This window comes from Rattus norvegicus, chromosome 9 (assembly GCF_036323735.1).
Source record: "Rattus norvegicus strain BN/NHsdMcwi chromosome 9, GRCr8, whole genome shotgun sequence".
Taxonomy (NCBI): domain Eukaryota; kingdom Metazoa; phylum Chordata; class Mammalia; order Rodentia; family Muridae; genus Rattus; species Rattus norvegicus.
In genome coordinates this window covers 1,324,852-1,345,621 of record NC_086027.1, presented here as the reverse complement: position 1 = coordinate 1,345,621, position 20,770 = coordinate 1,324,852, and the positions used below count along the sequence as shown (strand labels likewise).

General features: G+C 54.3%; 1 protein-coding gene across 13 annotated transcripts in view; it reads left to right on the top strand.

The window, feature by feature from the left end:
- Positions 1 to 13,064, top strand: part of Ptprs (protein tyrosine phosphatase, receptor type, S) — a 61,604-nt gene extending 48,540 nt beyond the window's left edge. For 6 of the 13 annotated variants that reach the window (XM_063266703.1, XM_039083058.2, XM_039083059.2 and 3 more), the window contains 21 exons: positions 301 to 418; positions 867 to 1,466; positions 1,831 to 1,928; positions 2,628 to 2,881; positions 3,360 to 3,453; positions 3,581 to 3,796; positions 4,226 to 4,383; positions 4,551 to 4,562; positions 5,035 to 5,147; positions 5,631 to 5,728; positions 5,844 to 5,967; positions 6,254 to 6,429; positions 6,515 to 6,634; positions 7,646 to 7,800; positions 7,877 to 8,162; positions 8,328 to 8,506; positions 10,443 to 10,569; positions 10,646 to 10,771; positions 11,389 to 11,543; positions 11,626 to 11,761; positions 12,100 to 13,064. In XM_063266703.1, coding sequence (XP_063122773.1) covers positions 301 to 418; positions 867 to 1,466; positions 1,831 to 1,928; positions 2,628 to 2,881; positions 3,360 to 3,453; positions 3,581 to 3,796; positions 4,226 to 4,383; positions 4,551 to 4,562; positions 5,035 to 5,147; positions 5,631 to 5,728; positions 5,844 to 5,967; positions 6,254 to 6,429; positions 6,515 to 6,634; positions 7,646 to 7,800; positions 7,877 to 8,162; positions 8,328 to 8,506; positions 10,443 to 10,569; positions 10,646 to 10,771; positions 11,389 to 11,543; positions 11,626 to 11,761; positions 12,100 to 12,168 — 3,414 coding nt within the window. In that variant the 3' untranslated portion in view covers positions 12,169 to 13,064. The remainder of the gene's footprint in view (positions 1 to 300; positions 419 to 866; positions 1,467 to 1,830; positions 1,929 to 2,627; positions 2,882 to 3,359; positions 3,454 to 3,580; positions 3,797 to 4,225; positions 4,384 to 4,550; positions 4,563 to 5,034; positions 5,148 to 5,630; positions 5,729 to 5,843; positions 5,968 to 6,253; positions 6,430 to 6,514; positions 6,635 to 7,645; positions 7,801 to 7,876; positions 8,163 to 8,327; positions 8,507 to 10,442; positions 10,570 to 10,645; positions 10,772 to 11,388; positions 11,544 to 11,625; positions 11,762 to 12,099) is intronic. The other 7 variants (XM_063266704.1, XM_063266701.1, XM_063266699.1 and 4 more) reach the window with 4 other exon arrangements.
- The last annotated feature ends 7,706 nt before the right edge of the window (positions 13,065 to 20,770 follow it).

Genomic DNA, 20,770 nt, shown 5'->3' with positions numbered 1-20,770 from the left:
CCTGGTGGGCTATACCTGACTTCATAGAAGGTGGGCACCTTGAGTAGAGGGATGATTCTGATCAGGATGCTCCCTGATGACTGTTGCCCTGAGTCTAGGAAGGAGCTGGGGACCCGGTGGTGAGTGTGTGCCCAACTTGTGTTTCTGACAGGAGTGTGGACACTGCATGCTTCAGCTTGTGCATGAGCTCACTAGCATGTTGCCTGTGGACTGGAGGCATCATCTCTTGTGTCCGTCTTAGGGAAGAAGGTGGACAGGGCTGGCATCATTGCTGACTATGCTCACTCGTCCCACCCACAGGAAATGGTGATCACAAACCTCCAGCCTGAGACTGCTTACTCTATCACAGTAGCCGCGTATACCATGAAAGGCGATGGCGCTCGCAGCAAACCGAAGGTGGTGGTGACCAAGGGAGCAGGTAGAATACTCACTGCGCAGCCTCTGACTCCACAAGGCCCAGAGCAGTTCCCGTGATTCTCAAACCATGGTGGTTTTAAGATGCATCAGGCAGGTGGACCCAAAATAGGAAAGGAATGGGCCCTTCTCAGAGGTATCAGGGGCCAGGCATCTGCCCCTGGTGTCCATCTCTGCTCAGGTCACTCCCTCTTCCAGACACTACTCATTTGGTTGCCTCCTCTCAGCTGCAAAGTGGGAGTCAGGCTTTCAGTGCTTAAAGGAAGTCCATGTGCCTCAAATGGAATCCAAGCCATTGCTTAAAGGAAGTTCTCCTTAAAATGTACCTTTAAAAACTAGACCTTAAGGACTCGGAGTGTGGTCAGAAATCCCTCAGTGAGGGGCTGCGGTTGGGGTGTGGAGAAACAGGCTGGCCCTGGCGGCGGGGCCGCTGACTGTCTCTTCCTCCATAGTGCTGGGCCGCCCCACCCTGTCGGTGCAGCAGACCCCCGAGGGCAGCCTGCTGGCGCGCTGGGAGCCCCCCGCGGACGCGGCTGAGGACCCAGTGCTTGGCTACCGCCTGCAGTTTGGGCGCGAAGACGCGGCCCCGGCCACGTTGGAACTGGCGGCGTGGGAGCGGCGGTTCGCGGCGCCTGCACACAAGGGCGCCACCTATGTGTTTCGGCTGGCGGCGCGGGGCCGCGCGGGGCTGGGCGAGGAGGCCTCGGCGGCGCTGAGCATCCCTGAGGACGCTCCGCGTGGCTTCCCGCAGATCCTGGGCGCCGCGGGCAACGTGTCCGCGGGCTCCGTAATACTGCGCTGGCTGCCACCCGTGCCCGCCGAGCGCAACGGCGCCATCATCAAGTACACGGTGTCCGTGCGGGAGGCCGGCGCCCCAGGGCCCGCGACAGAGACCGAACTGGCGGCGGCGGCCCAGCCGGGGGCCGAGACAGCGCTCACACTACAGGGGCTGCGGCCGGAGACGGCCTACGAGCTGCGCGTGCGCGCGCACACGCGTCGGGGCCCCGGCCCCTTCTCACCCCCGCTGCGATACAGGCTTGCGCGGGACCCAGGTAGGCGCCGCCCCGGGCCCCGGGCCCCGGCCTGCCCCTCCCCGCAGGTAAGCCTTCACAGACTCAGCCCAGGCGCCCGAGGCTCCAGTCAGTCGGTCGGTCGGCAGGCACAGGTGGGATGCGGCTCAACGGCCGCGCCTGGAGGCCATGCCCATGGCTACGCCCCTCCCGCTTTTCTCCGCAGCCGCGCCGTCTCTGCAGCAGCAGGCACTGGGGACAGGGCAGGCAGGGCCGGGCCAGGCAGGAAGGCCGAGGGCACAGCGGACTGCAGGGACATCAGGGGCCGTCCCATTCGCCCCTTAGCCGGAGCCCGGTGCTTACTAGGCTGTCTCTTCTCTCTCTCCCTGCCTGCTGCTGCCCTCAGTCTCCCCCAAGAACTTCAAGGTGAAGATGATCATGAAAACTTCAGTGCTGCTAAGCTGGGAGTTCCCTGACAACTATAACTCACCCACGCCCTACAAGGTACAGCCGGGAGTGGGGGGTGGAGGGTGAGGGGGAAGATCTGGGAGCAGGCCCCTAGGTACCCCTGCTAGGAGTATGGGAACCTGAGGGAAATTGGGGTTTCCGTTGGCCTCAGAGCATAGTCAAGGCCACCTGAGGTCAGGATTTGATGACATTTAGGATTCACGGTTTAGTCTGAGATTGCGTCTGCAGCCCAGGCTGTGGGTTTCAGTGTCAGGTAGGTTTGAGACTGAAGAGGATCCACCACAGCCTGGGATCAGGATCTGTCAGGGTTGCTGCACAGCCTGGGTGGGGGACAAGGAACAGTCAGGGGTGGGACTCAGTCAGGTTACAGCCTAGTCAAGACTAGGAGCTGGGGTTCCACCTGAAGCCGGGATTTAGTATATTGCTCAGCCTTAGTCAGTTTGGGGACTTAGAGTTAAGGACCACTTGGCTGGTCCTGAACCTGGGTCAACCAGGGATCAAGGCCTAGTTGGACCTGAAGTTTATATTAGGACTGGGGCTCAGTCAACTCTGTACTGAATTAGAACTCAGGAGCTAAGCCTCAGATTCGATTCCTTCAGAGGGGTTCACCTGGGAGTAAGGTTCAGTCAAGATTGGTCCAGGACAGGCAGCCTGAGCAGCTCATTCCGAGGCTGCAGTTCCACTGAGGTCGCTAGGCCCCAGTCCATTACTTGCTGAGCCCAGCTCTGTCCACAGATCCAGTACAATGGACTCACACTGGACGTGGATGGCCGCACTACCAAGAAGCTGATCACGCACCTCAAGCCACACACCTTCTATAACTTCGTGCTCACCAACCGTGGCAGCAGCCTGGGAGGCCTGCAGCAGACGGTCACCGCCAGGACCGCCTTCAACATGCTCAGTGGCAAGCCTAGTGTCGCCCCAAAGCCTGACAACGATGGTTCCATTGTGGTCTACCTGCCTGATGGCCAGAGTCCCGTGACAGTGCAGTATGCTGACCCTTCCTTTATGTCTGTCCCTATAGCTGTCAACCCAGTGTGTGTGTGTGTGTGCCCGCGCACTCGAGCGTACATGCACACGTGCGAGTGATTGCATCAAGCTGTGCACCCTCTCTGTGCCTCTATTTCCTCACTTATCGAGATAAGAGTCACGTGAACCTACGTCATGTGACTGTCCCACAAAGTCTGACCCTTCACTGGGCAACCTTAGGCCCCTGAAAGGATTCAGTTCTGTGCTTCAGGTTAGTAGGGAGGCCTAACTAGGAGTCCGCAGTGAGGAACTCAAGAGGCTGCCTGGAAGACAGGGGAAAGTGTGTAAGATCATGTGGGCTTTGAGGGACACACAGGACACTGGGGTCTGGCACACCATGACATAGGCAGAAGGCAGATAGCTAAGAACTGGAACATGGAGGTGTGGTGTGGTACTGTGTGCAGTTGGGGCATGGTGTCACTGAAGCTCTTCCCACAGGAACTACTTCATTGTGATGGTCCCACTTCGGAAGTCTCGTGGTGGCCAGTTCCCTATCCTACTAGGTAGTCCAGAGGACATGGATCTGGAGGAGGTGAGGCCACGCCCATCCCACAGGTGCTGCACACAGCTGGGCTGTGATGCCCATCTCCCCAGGAGCTCTGAGATCTCCCTGGGAGCTCTGAGCCCTCATGGCGCTCGCTCGCTCGCTTTCCCTGCAGCTCATCCAGGACCTCTCCCGGCTGCAGAGGCGCAGCCTGCGCCACTCAAGACAGCTGGAGGTGCCTCGGCCTTACATCGCCGCTCGGTTCTCCATCCTGCCAGCTGTCTTCCATCCTGGGAACCAGAAGCAATATGGTGGCTTTGACAACAGGGGCTTGGAGCCAGGCCACCGTTATGTCCTCTTTGTACTTGCTGTGCTGCAGAAGAATGAGCCTGTAAGTCCTTGGCAGTGTCTGCCCACACACCAGCTAGGCTTCTCCACCAACCTGGAAATAATTAAAGAAATGGAGGCACAGAGGTCACCTGGGGGCTGATGTATGTGTGGGCCTCTCGGTGAGGTTGACCCAAATTGATCCCCAAAGCCAAGCATAGACTAAGAACCCCCAGGCAGCCAGGTCTGGACAGAGAAAGCCACTGGACATAGGGTGCAGGTGGGATCTCAAGGGTTCATCCTTTAGAGGAAAGGACTTTAGCTTGGGCTTTGAAGGATCAGCAGGAGCTCAACAGGAAAAGTGCCGGTCATTTCTGTGCTGCAGAGGAGATGGAGAAGCCTAGTGGGCGGCAGCAGCAGAGGGCAGGACGGGTGCAGGTGTCTGGGTGTGGCCAGCATTAATGACGGCCCCTCTCTTGCCACTCTCCTGCAGACATTTGCAGCCAGTCCCTTCTCAGACCCCTTCCAACTGGACAACCCAGACCCGCAGCCCATTGTGGATGGCGAGGAGGGCCTCATCTGGGTGATCGGGCCCGTGCTGGCCGTGGTCTTCATCATCTGCATCGTAATTGCCATCCTGCTGTACAAGAAGTGAGTGCCCAGGGACCCTCCTCTGAGCAGGCTCCAGATGACAAAAACTGGGGGTCAGCAAGGCTGCGAAGCCACTGTAGTCACAGAAGAAGGGGTTCTGTCTGACCTGCATGAGTCTTACTTGACATTGTCTTTTCTCCTCTCACCTACATCCGGTCTGGGGACAGCAAGCCTGACAGGTGAGGACTGGCCTGAGGCAGGAGGATGACGGGTGGTTGGAGCTGGGCTCATGGGACGTGGCTGCTTCAGTTCTCCAGGTGGCACACGTGTCTATACAAGGGCCTGGGATCAAGACTCAGTATGGGATTGGAATTTCGGTGAGATTGAGGCTTAGTCGGCTTGGAGCTTAATCTGGGATACAGGCTTGTCTTGAATTGTGGCCCAGTCTGGGATTGAAGCTTAGTCTATGATGAAGGATCCATCTGGATTTGGGGCTCAGCTAAGGCAGAGGACCCAGTCTGAGGTTTATGCTAGTCTCTGATCCAAGGGTCTTTGTAGGACTGAGGTTCCATAAAATTAGGGCTCAGTGTGTAAATGGCCCATTCCCTACCACATGTTTGTAGGCCCTGGGTCATGTGTCCCTGAGTGTGCACACACACACTTTGGGGCATGTGCTAACATTGGCTGTCCCCTCCCTCTCTGTCCTTGAAGCAAACGCAAGGACTCAGAGCCCCGCACCAAATGCTTATTGAACAATGCAGACCTCGCCCCCCATCACCCCAAGGACCCTGTGGAAATGCGACGTATCAACTTCCAGACGCCAGGTACGCACTGACTGGGGCCAGAAGCAGCTGGCAGGGCCTGAGGCTCAGGTTCAGGTCTGATGTATCAACATCAGGGTGAGAGACCCCAGCTACTTCAGCTGTAAGAGTCAAGACGCAGAAACTGGGAAGGGTCGGGGAGAGGCCATCACACACACACACACACACACACACACACACAACACAGCATATATGTCACGTACCACACCCACTTGGAGAACCACCCCCCCAACCCCGGCTTGGGAAGGGCAGGGATCCATGCACCATGTTTCTGAGGTGCACTGGCTGCCTCTGCTTCTCCGTCTTTGCCACAAGACACTGGGCACTATAGGGACCAGGGCTCCACAGGCCTCACTTGCTCCCATCCTCTGGCTGTACAGCAGGTGGCACTACTCCAGTCTTGCTCACCTGTTCATGTCCTTTAGCTACAGTGCCTCCATAGCCACAGCAGCTGAGCCTGCTGTCCCCATGCTCCTCTCTTCACAGGTATGCTCAGCCACCCGCCCATTCCCATCACAGACATGGCTGAACACATGGAGAGACTCAAAGCCAACGACAGCCTCAAGCTCTCCCAGGAGTATGAGGTGAGCTGAGTCTACTGTAGGACTTGCTTGATGCCCCAGCCCTGGTGACCCAGCACTACACCTCTTCCCATCATGCCTGAACCTACTCATGCCTGAACCTACTCATTCCCTGTAGTCCATCGACCCTGGCCAGCAGTTCACTTGGGAACATTCGAACCTGGAGGCCAACAAGCCAAAGAACCGATACGCCAATGTCATCGCCTATGACCATTCACGAGTCATCCTGCAGCCTTTAGAAGGTAGCAGGGATCTGGGCTGCATGGGTGTGGTGGGTGCTGTTTAGGCAGCACTGATCCTCAAGGGTCAGGTCAGCTCTGCGTTGCTATGGTTTATGGGAGAGGTGCCACAGTAGCTGCAGTGTGGCAGGGTTGGCTGACTGCCACAGTGGGCCCAGTAGAGAGAGATCTGGCCCCAGATGGCTGCAACAGAGCCAAAGGGCCATTCATACAGTGGCCATAGGGCGTGTGTCAGAGGACAAGTTGGACAACCCCACAGAACTGTCTTTGACCTCCTGCCTGGCTACAGGCATCATGGGTAGTGATTACATCAATGCCAACTATGTGGACGGCTATCGGCGGCAGAACGCATACATCGCCACGCAGGGGCCCCTGCCTGAGACCTTTGGGGACTTCTGGCGGATGGTGTGGGAGCAGCGGTCAGCCACTGTGGTCATGATGACACGGCTGGAGGAGAAATCACGGGTGAGGCGCTATGGGCAAGGCTTGGCCCTGAGGCTTCCAAGGTGCTGCCTGACCTTCCTGAGCTCATGTCCCTCTCATCCCACAGGTCAAATGTGACCAGTACTGGCCTAACCGAGGCACCGAGACATACGGCTTCATCCAGGTCACCCTACTAGATACTATGGAGCTGGCCACCTTCTGTGTCAGGACCTTTTCTCTACACAAGGTGTGGTCTGGATGGGGACGCATTGTATAGAGTAAACATGTGCTGGGCTGACCGCACTCCTGGGGGCCCACTTGAGGGCTGGAGGAATCAAAGCTCAGAGTTAGCCCGGCATGAGCAGCCATGGTGGGAACAAGGTCAGCACAGGACCCAGTTTGGCTACCTGCCGCACTCTGGCCCCCATGAGCGGTTTCTGTGCTACAGGCAGCACGTCTGTAACCACGTCTGTAACCACGTCTGTAACGTGGTCCTGCCCACTCTTGGTATTTTTGTCTCTGAACTGGCCGGACTCTGCCATCTGAAAGTTATCCCATCCTGCTGGGGAGGGACAAGGTCACCCTGTGCAGACTGATGTCCCCTCCCTCTCTGTCCTTGAAGCAAACATCTTCATCTGCAGTACATCTTGCTGTGTGGCTGTGTCTGTCTGTCCCAAGTTCTGACTGCAAGAAGCCTCCTGCATGTTCCTTACAGTTCCTTACAGGGGGAGGAGGGATGCATAGGGCCCTAGACACCTCCTACAGGTGAATGGGCCTATGGCAGGAGGGCGCAGTCACACATGGAAACATCCTGACTGTGCTGCCCATTGCCATGGCGCAGACACAGCACCCTGCCTTTGTGGAGTGACTCTCGTGGTGGTAGAGCACAGAAGGAAATGGGCATGGAAGTGGGCAGCAGGCAAGAGAGGGGCCAACATGGCACCTAGAATTGGAGGAGTGAGCAGAGGGGACAATTAGGCTGGGCTGCTGAGAGCAGAGGGAGGTGGTCCTTGGAGGAGCTGCAAGACCCCAGAGCTGGATGCGGTGACTCCTCTGGAGTTGGGGAGGCAGGGTGGGGGAGGGAAGCTGGCAATGCCCCAGACTGCGGTTAGTGCACGCACTTACCTTCTGTCTGACGAGTGGGAACCACGTGTGCACCGCGGTGATGTCCTGTAAAAGCCCTAAGTCAGGGTAGTGCCAACTGAGGTGTCCCTGGTGCACTTAGCCTACAGTAACAGATGCTGTCCCTCTTTTTCAGAATGGCTCTAGTGAGAAGCGTGAGGTACGACATTTTCAGTTCACAGCATGGCCTGACCACGGGGTACCCGAGTACCCCACACCCTTCCTGGCGTTTCTGCGCAGAGTCAAGACCTGCAACCCGCCTGACGCTGGCCCAGTTGTGGTCCACTGCAGGTGTGCACAACCCTGACCTGTCTTGTCCCTGTCTTTTTGCATCCCTGTCCCCTGACCATGGTGTCTGTCCCCACAGCGCGGGTGTGGGGCGTACTGGCTGCTTCATTGTAATTGATGCCATGTTGGAGCGCATCAGAACAGAGAAGACGGTGGATGTGTACGGACACGTGACACTCATGCGGTCACAGCGCAACTACATGGTGCAGACAGAGGATCAGTATAGCTTCATCCACGAGGCACTGCTGGAGGCTGTGGGCTGTGGCAATACCGAGGTCCCCGCGCGCAGCCTCTACACCTATATCCAGAAGCTGGCCCAGGTGGAGCCTGGCGAGCATGTCACAGGAATGGAGCTTGAGTTCAAGGTGACTGCGGGACCACAGTGGACGGGTGGGCTGAAAACTGACTCCCACAGCTGTCAACTGACCCCCACACATACACAGTAAATAAAACAAATGTGCTGGTGATCTTGTTGACTGGCCCCGCCACCTTTGTCCTGACCAACCACCTCCCTGCCTCTCATCCCACAGAGGCTTGCCAGCTCCAAGGCACACACTTCGAGATTCATCACTGCCAGCCTGCCTTGCAACAAGTTTAAGAACCGCCTGGTGAACATCCTGCCGTACGAGAGCTCGCGTGTCTGCCTGCAGCCCATTCGTGGTGTCGAGGGCTCTGACTACATCAATGCCAGCTTCATCGACGGCTACAGGTGCCTTGGTCCTGACCTTCACACACACACACACACACACACACACACACACACACACACACACACACACACAACCATCTTCAGTTCACTGCTGTGAATAAGGCTGCCTTGGGGATGTGGACAGTGGTCTGTTCTGTGGATGGACCCCAGGCTTAGTGCGTGTATTGGGCAAGGGCTCAGCCCCACTGCATTCCCAGCCCTTGGTTTTGTGAGATTAGGTTTTGAGCAGCCCAGCCTGGCTCTTTTGTTGTTGTTTGATTGGGAAAGGTGCGTGTGAGCCTGTGTATTTGCATGGGAGTCTGTGTAGGAGTCTCTGTGTGTGCCCACATCTATATGCCTGTACGTGTGCATGTGTGTGTGTGGATGTGCACAAAGGCCAGAGATCAGCTTGGGTGGTTTTCCTCAGAATCAGGGACACTGTTTTAGTGAGCCAGGGTGTCTCACTGGCCTGAAACTTGCTAAAGTAGCTTAGACCGGCTGCCTTATTCTGTTGCTGTGACGAGACGTGTGTCCAGAGTTACATACAGAAGAGAGAGTTTATTCAGGACTCGTGGTTCATTCTGAGAGTGTCAGCCATGACCCATGGCAGGCAGGCAAGGTGCTGGAGGAGTAGCTGGGAACTCACATTGTCTGCAAATTAGAGGGAGGCAGACATGGGCCCACGTGCTGTGAACTTGTGAATCCTTGAAGTCCACCCCAGTGACACACTGCCCCCAACAAGAGCACACTTTCTGATCCTTCCCAAACAGTGCCACTCACTGGGAACCAAGCACTCAGATAGACGAGCTGTAGCGTGCTCTCCTCAGACAACACAACTGGCTGAGCAGTGACTCCCAGGACTGCTCTATCCCCACATTCCCGGCACTGGGGAGTGAATGTAGTACAAATTACTTAAATCCTGGCTTAGGCTATGTGTGTTCCTGGATGAAAGACACACACAGCCTTTATAGTCACAATAAACAACACAAGAGCTGAGCGGCTGCCCGCCCTCTGTGCTGTTAGAAACTAGTTTTCTACTGATATCCCAAGTTATTACTGATTGCATTTCATCTGGCCTGCTCCTAGCTCCAGTTGAGCAGCCCTCAGGGCCATGCTCTCTTGACTCTTACCCCATGGCAGCGGCCTCTTCCTCTTGCTTCTCCTCTCCTCCCAAGCCTGTGGAACCTCAACCCTGCCTGTCTCTTCTGCCCAGTTATTGGCTGTTGGCATCTTTATTTACCAATCAGAATTAATTTCAGGACAGGGTCACGGGCTGCCGTGCAGACTCCAGGTCTTGGAGGCCTGCAGTTAGCCTCACAGTAGACAGTGAAAGACGAAACCTCAGCAGTTGAACTCAGTGTCTCATACTTGCAAACCAAGCTCTGCCCACTGAGCCTCCTCAGTGGCCCCATGACTAGCCTTGTCATCATGAGGGTTACAGGAAGAGCCTAAACACCTCTGTGACACCGAGCTAAAAGCAAAGTCTCACTAGGGAGTTGGGGGACAGCTCAGCACTGGCTACTCTTGCAGAGGACCCAGGTTTGGTGCGCTGGACTGAAGGGGCTCCACAGTCTAGTAACTCTAGTTTCTAGGAGACGATGCTTTCCCATGGCCTCTGCACATGTGTTCATAGACTCACACGATTTCTAAGAAACGTGTGTGTGTGTGTGTGTGTGTGTGTGTGTGTGTGTGTGTGTGTGTGTAGGTGTGTAGGTGTGTGTATAGGTGTATGTGTAGTTCTGACCAGGGCAGGTGTCTGTATGAGGGCCCTGGGGTAAGAGAACTTTGCATTGGCCCAGCTGAACATAGTGGTCTGGTGACTTTGGAGAGTGGATGGAAGATGCGTACCTCGCAGTGTCTCCAAGGGATTTAAATTTCACCTGGAGGCTGAGGGACTTGGGCAGGGCATTCTGGAGAGTACGGCTCTGATCCTGTGCCTGTGCCCTCCCTACTGCAGACAGCAGAAAGCCTACATTGCAACGCAGGGTCCACTGGCAGAGACCACAGAGGACTTCTGGCGTGCCCTGTGGGAGAACAACTCCACTATTGTGGTAATGCTCACCAAGCTCCGCGAGATGGGCCGGGTGAGTGTGTACCAGGTTGAACTGGGATTGAGGGCACACTCAGGGCCACGGTGCTGACCCTCCCCTCTGCCCACAGGAGAAGTGCCACCAGTACTGGCCAGCTGAGCGCTCTGCCCGCTACCAGTACTTTGTGGTTGACCCGATGGCAGAGTATAACATGCCACAGTACATTCTGCGTGAGTTTAAGGTCACAGATGCCCGGGTGAGTGCTGGCTGTGGGAGTGGCTGGGGTGGGGAGGTAAAGTCCCTAATGACTTGGGTTTGGATTTGCAGCATCCAGGTTGAGGGTGGGTTTGGCTGTTGCACCTGTTGCCTCCTCAGCCCTGTGTCCCCAGAAGCAGGAGGATAGGCCATTGTGGCTTACTGGCTGCCAGCCCAGCCAAGATTCAGTGAGAGACACTATGGCAAGAACAAAAGGCATAGAGGAGGTGGCATGGCCGCCAGTCAATGGCCATGGGTGACAGAAAACCAGAGCCTGGACAGGATGATGGGATGAGGGGCTGAGCTCTGGTGGCTGAGGACTGATGCTCACAGAGCCATTGTGTGGGGCGAGGTAGGCAGGAGCTAAGCATGGCTGCAGGAAGCCTGCAGGAGTTGGTGGGTGCAGCTCGGCAGCTCTGAGAGCTGTGGTGGATTCTGACGATCACTGGGGCAAACCCAGCAGCATGGGTGGTTGTGCCATGGTCAGCTATGTGGGCGGCCAATGTCAATGGAAGGTAGCATCTTGGATGACAAAAGGCCCCAGGCAACAATCTCATGGACTGTGTGGAAGCCACCATTAGACAGTGGACAGGGATGGTGACCCAGCTATCCTCCCAGGATGGCCAGTCCCGGACCGTCCGACAGTTCCAGTTCACGGACTGGCCAGAGCAGGGTGCACCCAAGTCAGGGGAAGGCTTCATTGACTTCATCGGCCAAGTGCATAAGACCAAGGAGCAGTTTGGCCAGGATGGCCCCATCTCGGTGCACTGTAGGTGAGTGCCACACCTGGGCTCTGGTCTTGGAGGCCATGGAGAGGTTGCCCCCCATGTGACCGCACATCCCCTCTCTTCACAGTGCTGGAGTGGGCAGGACCGGAGTATTCATCACTCTGAGCATCGTGCTGGAGCGAATGCGCTACGAGGGGGTGGTGGACATTTTCCAGACAGTGAAGGTGCTTCGGACCCAGCGGCCTGCCATGGTGCAGACAGAGGTATGGGGGTGATAGGCGAGAAGTCCCTGCATGCTGAGATTCAGTCTCCCTCCTGGAACCCTGAGGGCTGATCGTTGGTGCACTTCAGACATCCCCTGTGGTTGAGGAGGGGATGTGCCAAAGCCCCAGCATGGAACCCCAGCTCTGGCAAAGAAGCCCCCCACCCCTGTACCACAACCCTGCAGGTTTGGGGTCTGTCAGAGATCTTACCCTCTGGGTTGGAAGGTTGAGACCAGGGCAGAACTGGGCTGGCTGAGAGAAGAGGCCACAGCCCTGAATGGGGGAGGAACGTGGGACCCTCCAGGAGCACGTGCCTAAGTGTCCCCTCTGTCCTGTAGGATGAGTACCAGTTCTGCTTCCAGGCGGCGTTGGAATACCTGGGCAGCTTTGATCATTATGCAACATAAGCCATGGGCCCCGCCCAACACCTCGACCCAGCTCCAAGTGCCCTGAATGTGAGCCCAGCCCTCGGTGCTGGGTGGGAGGCGGCCCAGGGAGGAAACCTCCTCTCCCTGGAGACAGGCACTGCCTTCTGAAGGGCACATTCCTCATTCCCTTCTGACTCCAAAACGAGGTTCCAGGGTGGGGGGTAGGGTGGAGAGTAGAGGAGCCACTGCTCCCCATAGCTGGGGTCACAAGGGACAGAACTCTGCTCCCACACTTCCCTGCCTGCCTGTCAGCAACATTCTTTTTTTCATTTTTTTAATAGTGTATTTTTTTCTTCATCTTTCTTTTTTTTTTTTAAAGAAAAAAAAAAACAAAATCGTGCCAGTCAAATTTTTGAAAAACAAACGAGATCACTGTTTGTGCCTCTGTGGGAGGCCAACTTTTTCATAGTAAGTGTGTCGTGTGGCGGCTCTGTGCAACAACTTTGATGGCTTCTGTGTGCATTCTTCCCACATGTCCCCGTGTGAATGGCTCACGTAGGTTTTCTTTTTACCCTTTTTACTTTTTTTTTAAATCAATCTTCAGACATATCAGATGTGAAGGGTGAGGTGCTGGGAGCACCTGGGCCAGGCTGCAGGGACATGGCCACCAGGACACAGTGGCTGGCCTCACTGCCCCAGTCCCTGGCGCACCAGAGAGGGTCTTTGTCCTCTCCTGACCTCCATGCCCCGCATGGAGGACCCCCGGGACTACGGGACACTTGGGGGACACGCAGCCCCCTAGAGCAAGTGAGGTCTCTCTTTGTAGGAGAGTGGGTCAGCACTCGTCCCCGCTTGTTTTTTGGGCAGAAGCAGCGGGTGACAGCCCTGTATGTAGATAAACCAAGTTTGTATTAAAGAAAGATTCGTCCGACCTAGCACATGGCCTGGTCCTTAATGCTGCTGCTGTCGGGGGGGGGGGGGGGGGGAGGCAGGGCCACACTGGGGACCACTGGGCCAGAGAAGAGGGACTCGACCTCTGAGGTTAGCAGACTCAAATATGAGGTTCTGAGTTCAAATCCTAGCGCCCAGGCAAAGAGCTAGGCGTGGTGGCAAATGTTTGTCACCCCAGCCCTGGGGCGATGGGCTCAGCAGCCATCAAACCTGCTGAGGGCTGGGTGGTGAGGGCAGAGTTGGGGAAGGGCAGGAAGGGCAAGAAGGGCAGGAAGGCAGGAAGGCAGGTAAAGGAATTGGGGTAAGCTTTGGAGTGGAGGAGGCCCCATCATAGGCTCCCAGAACCTTGAGTCCATCCCTCTGGAGAGATGGAGGCTGCCTGACCTGGGGTTGGGTGGCTGGTGAGGACCTGCCCAACATTCCTTACGGCCCTGAGTCTCTTTCAAGGCTCCGCCATTCTCCCTTGCTGCTGTTGAGCTCTGGCTCTGGATCGAAGCTGGGGCTCTGTGGGCTCTTCATACAGAGGCTGGAATTATTATGGGGTGTGCTCTGGCATTGTGTCTGAAGCATAGAAGATGTGCAGTGATAATCCTGACCCTGACGAGCTTCCACAGCATGCACCAGATATTTCAGACCCTGGGCCAAGTGATTGTATCCACTTCCTTAATGGCCTTATGTTCAGTTTGGGATTTTAATCCCTACCGAGGTTGACCTTGAACTCACAACCCTCCTGCCTCTGCCTCCTTTACTGGGGCTAATCAGCATATGCCTAAATTTGGTTTCCAGCGACGTGGATTTCCTCAGCTATGACAAGGGCCTGTGCTCAGGAATTATGTAGGAATGATGGAGCCGGAGGCCTGGCTAACTGACCCTGCTTGTCTCCCCAGGGTTTTGTTTCAAAATTAATCTTTATTTTCCACATGAGATTAACACCTGTCCATGGTGGCCAAAAGGAGCTGGGCCTCCCTGGGCCTGGCTTCCAGGCAGTTGTGAGCAACAGAACTCCCTCCCTCCCTCCCACACCCAAAGTTCAGGTCCACGGGAGCTCCCACTGTCAATGTCTGTCAGTCACTTTACAGATCAGCAACAAAAGTAGACTAGGGAGTCACCACAGGAGACTCGGGCCACATGTAGCCTGGAGACAGAGCAGAGAATCTGACCATTTCACATTTCAGCCAGGTGATCAAAGGGTCCAGCTCTGGTCGCTCTCACCCACTGGCCCCTCAGACAAAGCTGATGTGTCTGCACCCCACAGCTACTTACCTGCTCTGCCTGCCTCAGCCTCCTGGAGCCCGTGCTCAACTGTGCAGTGGCCCCATCCTGACCCTGCAGCTGGCCAGAGACAGGAGAAAGCAAGTCACTGAGGAGCACCTGTAGACTCATTTTGTCACAGACCTCCACAGACCCATGCTGTCCCTCTGTTCTCCACAGCAAAACATCAGGGAGAAGTGGGGCCCACATCACAACTTGGGCTAAGGCATGAGGGTCATGAGTTCAAGGTCAGCTTGACAAAAGTGAAAGCCATGTAAATGTCTAGGGAGAACAAAGGGTGTTGGTGTTGGAATATCACGAAGCTACAAAGAAGATAAAGGCCCTGACATTTGCCACAGTGTGGAGGGACCTGGTGCTGGTGAGAGATGGTGACAGTATGGACTCCAGGACAGAAAGTCTTCATTGCTGGGATGTAGACAGGAAGCGAGTTAACAGTGGCTGGAGCCAGGACAGCATAGGGTTCTGGGTTTTGAGGTGGTGGTCACTTTGGACATGAAAAGTCTTAAAATCAGAAGGAAAGCTTACATAATTCTGTGGATATTAAAACAAGAAAATGAAAACAGCACTGATTACATGGTACATTTCCCAAATATACTCAGCTTAAAACAATGTAGCCTAGGCTACCCTCAAACTCACAGAGGTGCTTCTGCCTCAGCCCCCACTTCTCTTTATCTTGGGGGCAGAGTAAAGGGCAGTTTGGTTTTGAGACAGGTTTCATATAGCCAGTCTAACCTCAGACTCCCTCTGTATCTGAGGCTGGCCTTGAACTCCTGATCTTCCTGCCTCCACTTCCTGCTAGAATGACAGGTCTGGGGCACTTCTCCAGCTGTCGGTTCTGCTGTCTAAGCTGAAGGAGACAAATGTCATCGCCACCTTGGCAGTCTAAGCCGAGGACAGGCCTTTTTTTCCTCACTGGTTAAGAACCCCTGTGAGGGCCAGAGGCAGTCCAGCCTGTGCTTCCAGAGGGCCTGAGCTTGGTTCCCAGTACCCACTGGGAGGCTCACAGCAACTGGGACTTTGTTCCAGGCAATCTGGCCCTTCATGATACACCTCCACACACACACAAAGTTTTTTAAACTAAATTAAAAAAAAAAGTGTTCTCAGAAATACCTGAACGGGGTGACTGTACCCCTCCCTGCCCCTTCCCCACAGTCAGCAGCCCTCTCTCCCTCTCTCCCTCCCGACTTGGCCAGAGGACCAGATACACTAAGATACTGTCTAACCAACCTCCCTTTTTCTCTTTGGGGACATTTAACAGTTGCCCCAAGTAGATGGTAAACACAGATGCATGAGTGTTTGGGATGGAGTGTTTGCTTTCAATTAGAGATGAAAGCAGGGTGTACCAGACATGGGAAGGTGGGAGTGAAAAAGAGGTGGAAATCCTGGGGGCGTGGTCAGGATGGAGCCCCACCTAGAAACCCCAGTGAGGGGTGAACTCAGCCTTTTGACTGAGGATCTGGTCAGTTTTCCCCACCCCTCCACTCTATGGCCTGCAGACCTTGCAGCCACCTTTTCATTCCTTGGCCAAACAGCACACAGGGATGATTAGTTTTCTGTAATATTTGATTCAAGCAATCAGTCATCACATATCTGCCTTTGCAGGGAGGGAGGGGAACATAAATCCCTGTGTCCTCACTTGGCTTTTCAAAGGCAATTAACTCCTCGTTATTAGCTTTTAATTAGGATGATTATGTCCTCATCAGTATTGTTATTGCAGCTTTTAGCAGACAGCTGTTAAGGCAGAAGATACATCAGATGTCCGTCCCCACCTCATCCTGTCCCCTCTCTCATCCGGTCCCATCAACAAATATCATGCCAGCCTGGCTCCTCACTGTGACCCTGCTCTCAGGATCCCCGGACCACAAGGGACACCCTCTGCTCCCCCCGTGCTGCTGTGGGAGTTTCCTTTAGAATAGCTTCAGGTCTATACGGAGAAATCCTGTCTGGAAAAATGAGCGGGGAGGGCAGGGAGGAGACACAGAGAGGGGAGGGGGGACAGACTGACTGACTGACTGACAGAGGACTGACTGACTCTGGGCAGGCTGAGGCAGTGGATGGAGCAGATCAGATGGCAGCCAGGCTGCACTGGTCACTCCAATGACCTCATTGGATCACCTCGCTTCCCCGGACCCTGAGAGGTCAGCCTGGCTCTTCCCAGCTTAGATATCCCAATGTGAAGCCCCTCACAGACATTCTCCTTACTGGTCCTTAGTTCTGTCACATCACCCATCAGAATAAGGAAATAAAACATCCCCATAATCACCAAAGCCCTTGGTGCGTGCATGACGTCATGGCTACTTGGTCATCGTTTGGTAAGGTAGATTCCCAGCAGCCAGAATTAGGGTCCTGGCCAGCACTCACGGTGGAGTCCTTGTGTCCTGAGGCAGCCATGAACCAGTGCGAAGCCTTGGAACTACCAACCAGGGCTGCCTGGAAATGCACTGAAGGTTGACCTTGGGTTATTCTAGAAGAAACGTTCTGTCATGTTTTGTTGTAAACACTCAGCGGCGTGCATTAGTCAAACTTACCGGCAAGTAAAGGGTGAGTGTCAGGACTCCACTTGGATTTTCTGAAGCAACAAGATGTTATTAAACGTGAAACAAGGGTAATTAGTGACAAAAACTGTCCGCAGCTACACTCAAGTGGAGCAGTTCACAACCTTACTTTGTAGGAATATAACTGCAGGGAGTTCGTTACCTAATGGTGGATAACAGATTATTTCAAAACCTAGTGCTTTAATAAGTGGACATTACCTCTTAAGACATTGGGCAGCTTTGGAATCCCTGACCTCAGGATTTCTGCACAGGGTTACCTAATATTTAAGGGATGATTCAATGGTAAAACCCTACCCACAGTCCCCCAGTGAGGATGGGAGCAAGGGTAGAATCCCTACCTAGAATCCCCTGGTCAGGCAAGATATCATTCTGTGAAATGGGGATGGAACAAAGACAGATTTCCTAGTGCACAGCTTCTTGCTGACCATGGGGAGAACGTGCTGATGCCCCTGACTAAAGCCCTTGGTCAGGCTGTGGCTTTGCACTGAGGCTCTCTTTGCTTGTTTTGAATAATTTATGTTGGACATGGCAGGGTCTCCCATACAGACATCACTGAAGCAGGAAACCTGAGGTCACCATGCTCAGTTTACATGCTGTGCTGGGGATGGAAGTCTGGCCTGTGTGCTCTGTGTGGCTACCTACAGCCACAAATATAGTTGTATTTTTTTATTGGTGGTAATTTGGATTTTTGTTTGTTTGTTTGTTTTTTTGAGACCAGGTTTCTCTGTGTAGCCCTGGCTGGGCTGGAAATCACTCTGTAGACCAGGTTGGTTTTGAACCCAGAGATCTGCTGCCCTCTGCCTCCTGAGTGCTGGGAGTAAAATAATGACCACCATGCCCTCCAGCCTGTGGTGCAGTGTTCTAGTGTTCTGTGCATTGCCAGCTCCGAGGCAGGAGGATGAGGCCTCAGTGCAGTCACCTGGATGGTCTCTGGCTGCTTTATGTACATGTATGCCTGTTTGTGTATGTGGAGGTCACTGCACAGTGTCTCCCTCAGTTGCTCCCCACACAATTTTTGGACTCAGGGTCTCACTGAACCCATTGATGGTCAGTTAGGTCAGGCTGTCTGGCCAGTGAGCCCAGGGGACACTTAAGTCTCCAGAGCTGGAGTTTTAGCGCACAATGCCACACCGGGCTGCCTTTTCTGCTGTGGGCCGGGTACTGAGCCCCTGGGCTTGTGCCCCACATAACCTGCATCTTCTTTTCTGTGGGTTCACATGGACACAGGACCAGACACAGAGCTAGCTCTGCTCAGTTATTGACAAGGAAAATGGTGTGTGTGGGTTCATACTTAAGCATGAACCCTCCTGTGTCCCCAACTGTCCTCACTCTGTTCTTCCCAAGATACCCTGTGGCTGCTAAAACAAGGGTGGATAAGGACCAGTCATGATCAGCAGAAGCCCTCACTGCAGTCCCTGCTGTCTACATCGAAGACAGGAAAGCATGATTACTTCCAGGGCTCCTTAGCCAGGCCCCTTGGTCACATGAACACAATTCTGGGGAACGAAGTGTAAGTGGCTGGGGAATCTAGAGACATTGCTGTTTCCCTCACCCCAAACAGCAGCCAGCCATTCACTAATCCCCTCTTTCCTGTAGGCAGTGAGGTGTGATGGCTGGATTCACAGCAGCCTTCAGTAGTCAAGAGGGAAGCCAAGAGTTCATGTTGTCACTCCTGAGCTTATGGTGTAAATTATATCATCATGGCCAATCTCAGCTACCAGTATGACATTGCAAAACCATAAGGGTTAGAGAAGTGTCGTGAGTGCCCATCGATGGCACCAGCGAGGGAAGTGTTCCAGATTCTTTGGGAATCATCCATTTGAAAGCTGATTTGATTTTTCTTTATGGCCACATGTCACAACCAGTAAGCAAAATACCAGCAGATTCTCTATGTTGGTTATCTTAAGTGTTTCTATTCCTGCACAAACATCATGACCAAGAAGCAAGAAGGGGAGGAAAGGGTTTATTCAGCTTACACTTCCACATTGCTGTTCATCACCAAAGGAAGTCAGGACTGGAACTCAAGCAGGAGCTGATGCAGAGGCCATGGAGGGATGTTTCTTACTGGCTTGCTTCCCCTGGCTTGTTCAGCTGGCTCTCTTATAGAACTCAAGACCACCAGCCCAGGGACCAAACCACCCACAGTGGGCTGGGTCCTCCCTCCTTGGTCACTAACTGAGAAAATGCCTTACAGCTGGGTCTCGTGAAGACATTTCCTCAAGGGAGGTTCCTTTCTCTGTGATAACTCCATCTTGTGTCAAGCTGACACACGAAACCAGTCAGTGCAGTGGTTGACTTGATGCAGCCATGACACCTGACTAGTGGTCTGAAGCCTGTGCAAGGTAGCCTCTGTGGGCAGCTTCTTCATAAAGCATCTGGAGGAAGTGTGGGTAGATATGGGAGTTGCTTGTTGCTTGGGTTCAGGGGTGACATAAACACATCATGGAGACCAGAGCTCCAACCAACGTTATGTCTGAGTCATTGTCACCTTCTGCGCTGGTGTCTACCTGGATGCCCCACAGCTGACAGAGGCGAGACTCCAAGCTTCTCCTTGCTCAAACCCTGGTGAGTGAGGCTCACAGCTGTGTCATTTGCGTTCTGATTCTGAGTGGGTTGCTGTCACACCTGAATGAGCCCCTCCCAGCCACTGAGCCACTATTTATTATTTGGTTTTCTGAGACAGGGTTTCTCTGTGTACCCCTGGCTATCCTCTGTAGACCAGGCTGGGTTTGAACTCACAGAGATCTGAGATCTACCCGCCTCCACCTCCCAAATGCTAGGGTTAAAGACATCCCACTCTAAAAAGTGAGTCTTAAAAGTAGTTTTTAAATGTTGTTATTGACAGGCACAGGCATCATTACAGCAGGAGAATCAGTAGCCCAAAGTCAGTTAACTGTCCCTGTCACAGAGGTCATGGTCAGGTCAAAGGTCACATCAGCCTAAAGGTACCTATCCCTGGCACCCCATCTGCCAGTGTTGCCTCGAGTTATGGAGACAACAGGAGGGCACCGTCACTGACATGTGAGCATGTGCTGGCTAGTCTTACGTCAACTTGACACAAGCTAGAGTCATCCGAGAAGAGGAAAAGCCACTGAGAAAATGGCTTTACACAAGACCATGGGGCATTTTCTTAGTGATTGATGTGGGAGGCCCAGCCATCTGTGTGTGGGTGGGGCCATCCCTGGGCTGGTGGTCCTGGGTTCCCTAAGAAGCAGGCTGAGCAAGCCATGAGAGCAAGCCAGTCAGCAGCACCGTCCACGGCCTCTGCATCAGCTCCTGCCTCCAGGTTCCTGCCCTGTTTGAGATTCTGTCCTGACTTCCTTCAGTGAGGGATACAGAAATGTTGATCAAATAAACCCTTTCCTCTCCAAGTAGCTCTGGTTATGGCATTTCATCACAGCAACAGGAACCCTAAGACACTGGTGTAGGAACCAGAACAATGGCCACTGCTAGGGGACTCAGGATTCCTGTAGGTTGCGACCTCCTGAGGAGGTGTAGGGTAGGCATAGACCTGGGAGCCCTATGCTTGGTCTTCAAGCCTCCAGCCCCAAGTCCCAGAAAACAAATGAAAGCAAGAGCGAGATGATCTGGCTGCCAACATGGATTCAGGATGGACATGACTCCCACTCAGTCACAGCTAGGGCTGTTTCTTGTGCATGACACTGGGTCTGTGCAGGGAGTAGAATGGATGCGAGTCCCCACTGTTCAACTGTTAGAAGTGGAGACATCTGGCATGGCAGGACTCCTGCAGCCACCGCATTACCAAGCAGCAGCCACTAGTTTTCTCTAGGCACAGGGCTAAAGGGCTTCGGACCCCATACCATGCTCATTTCCAGCACAGGGGCTAGGGCCCTGGGTCCTCA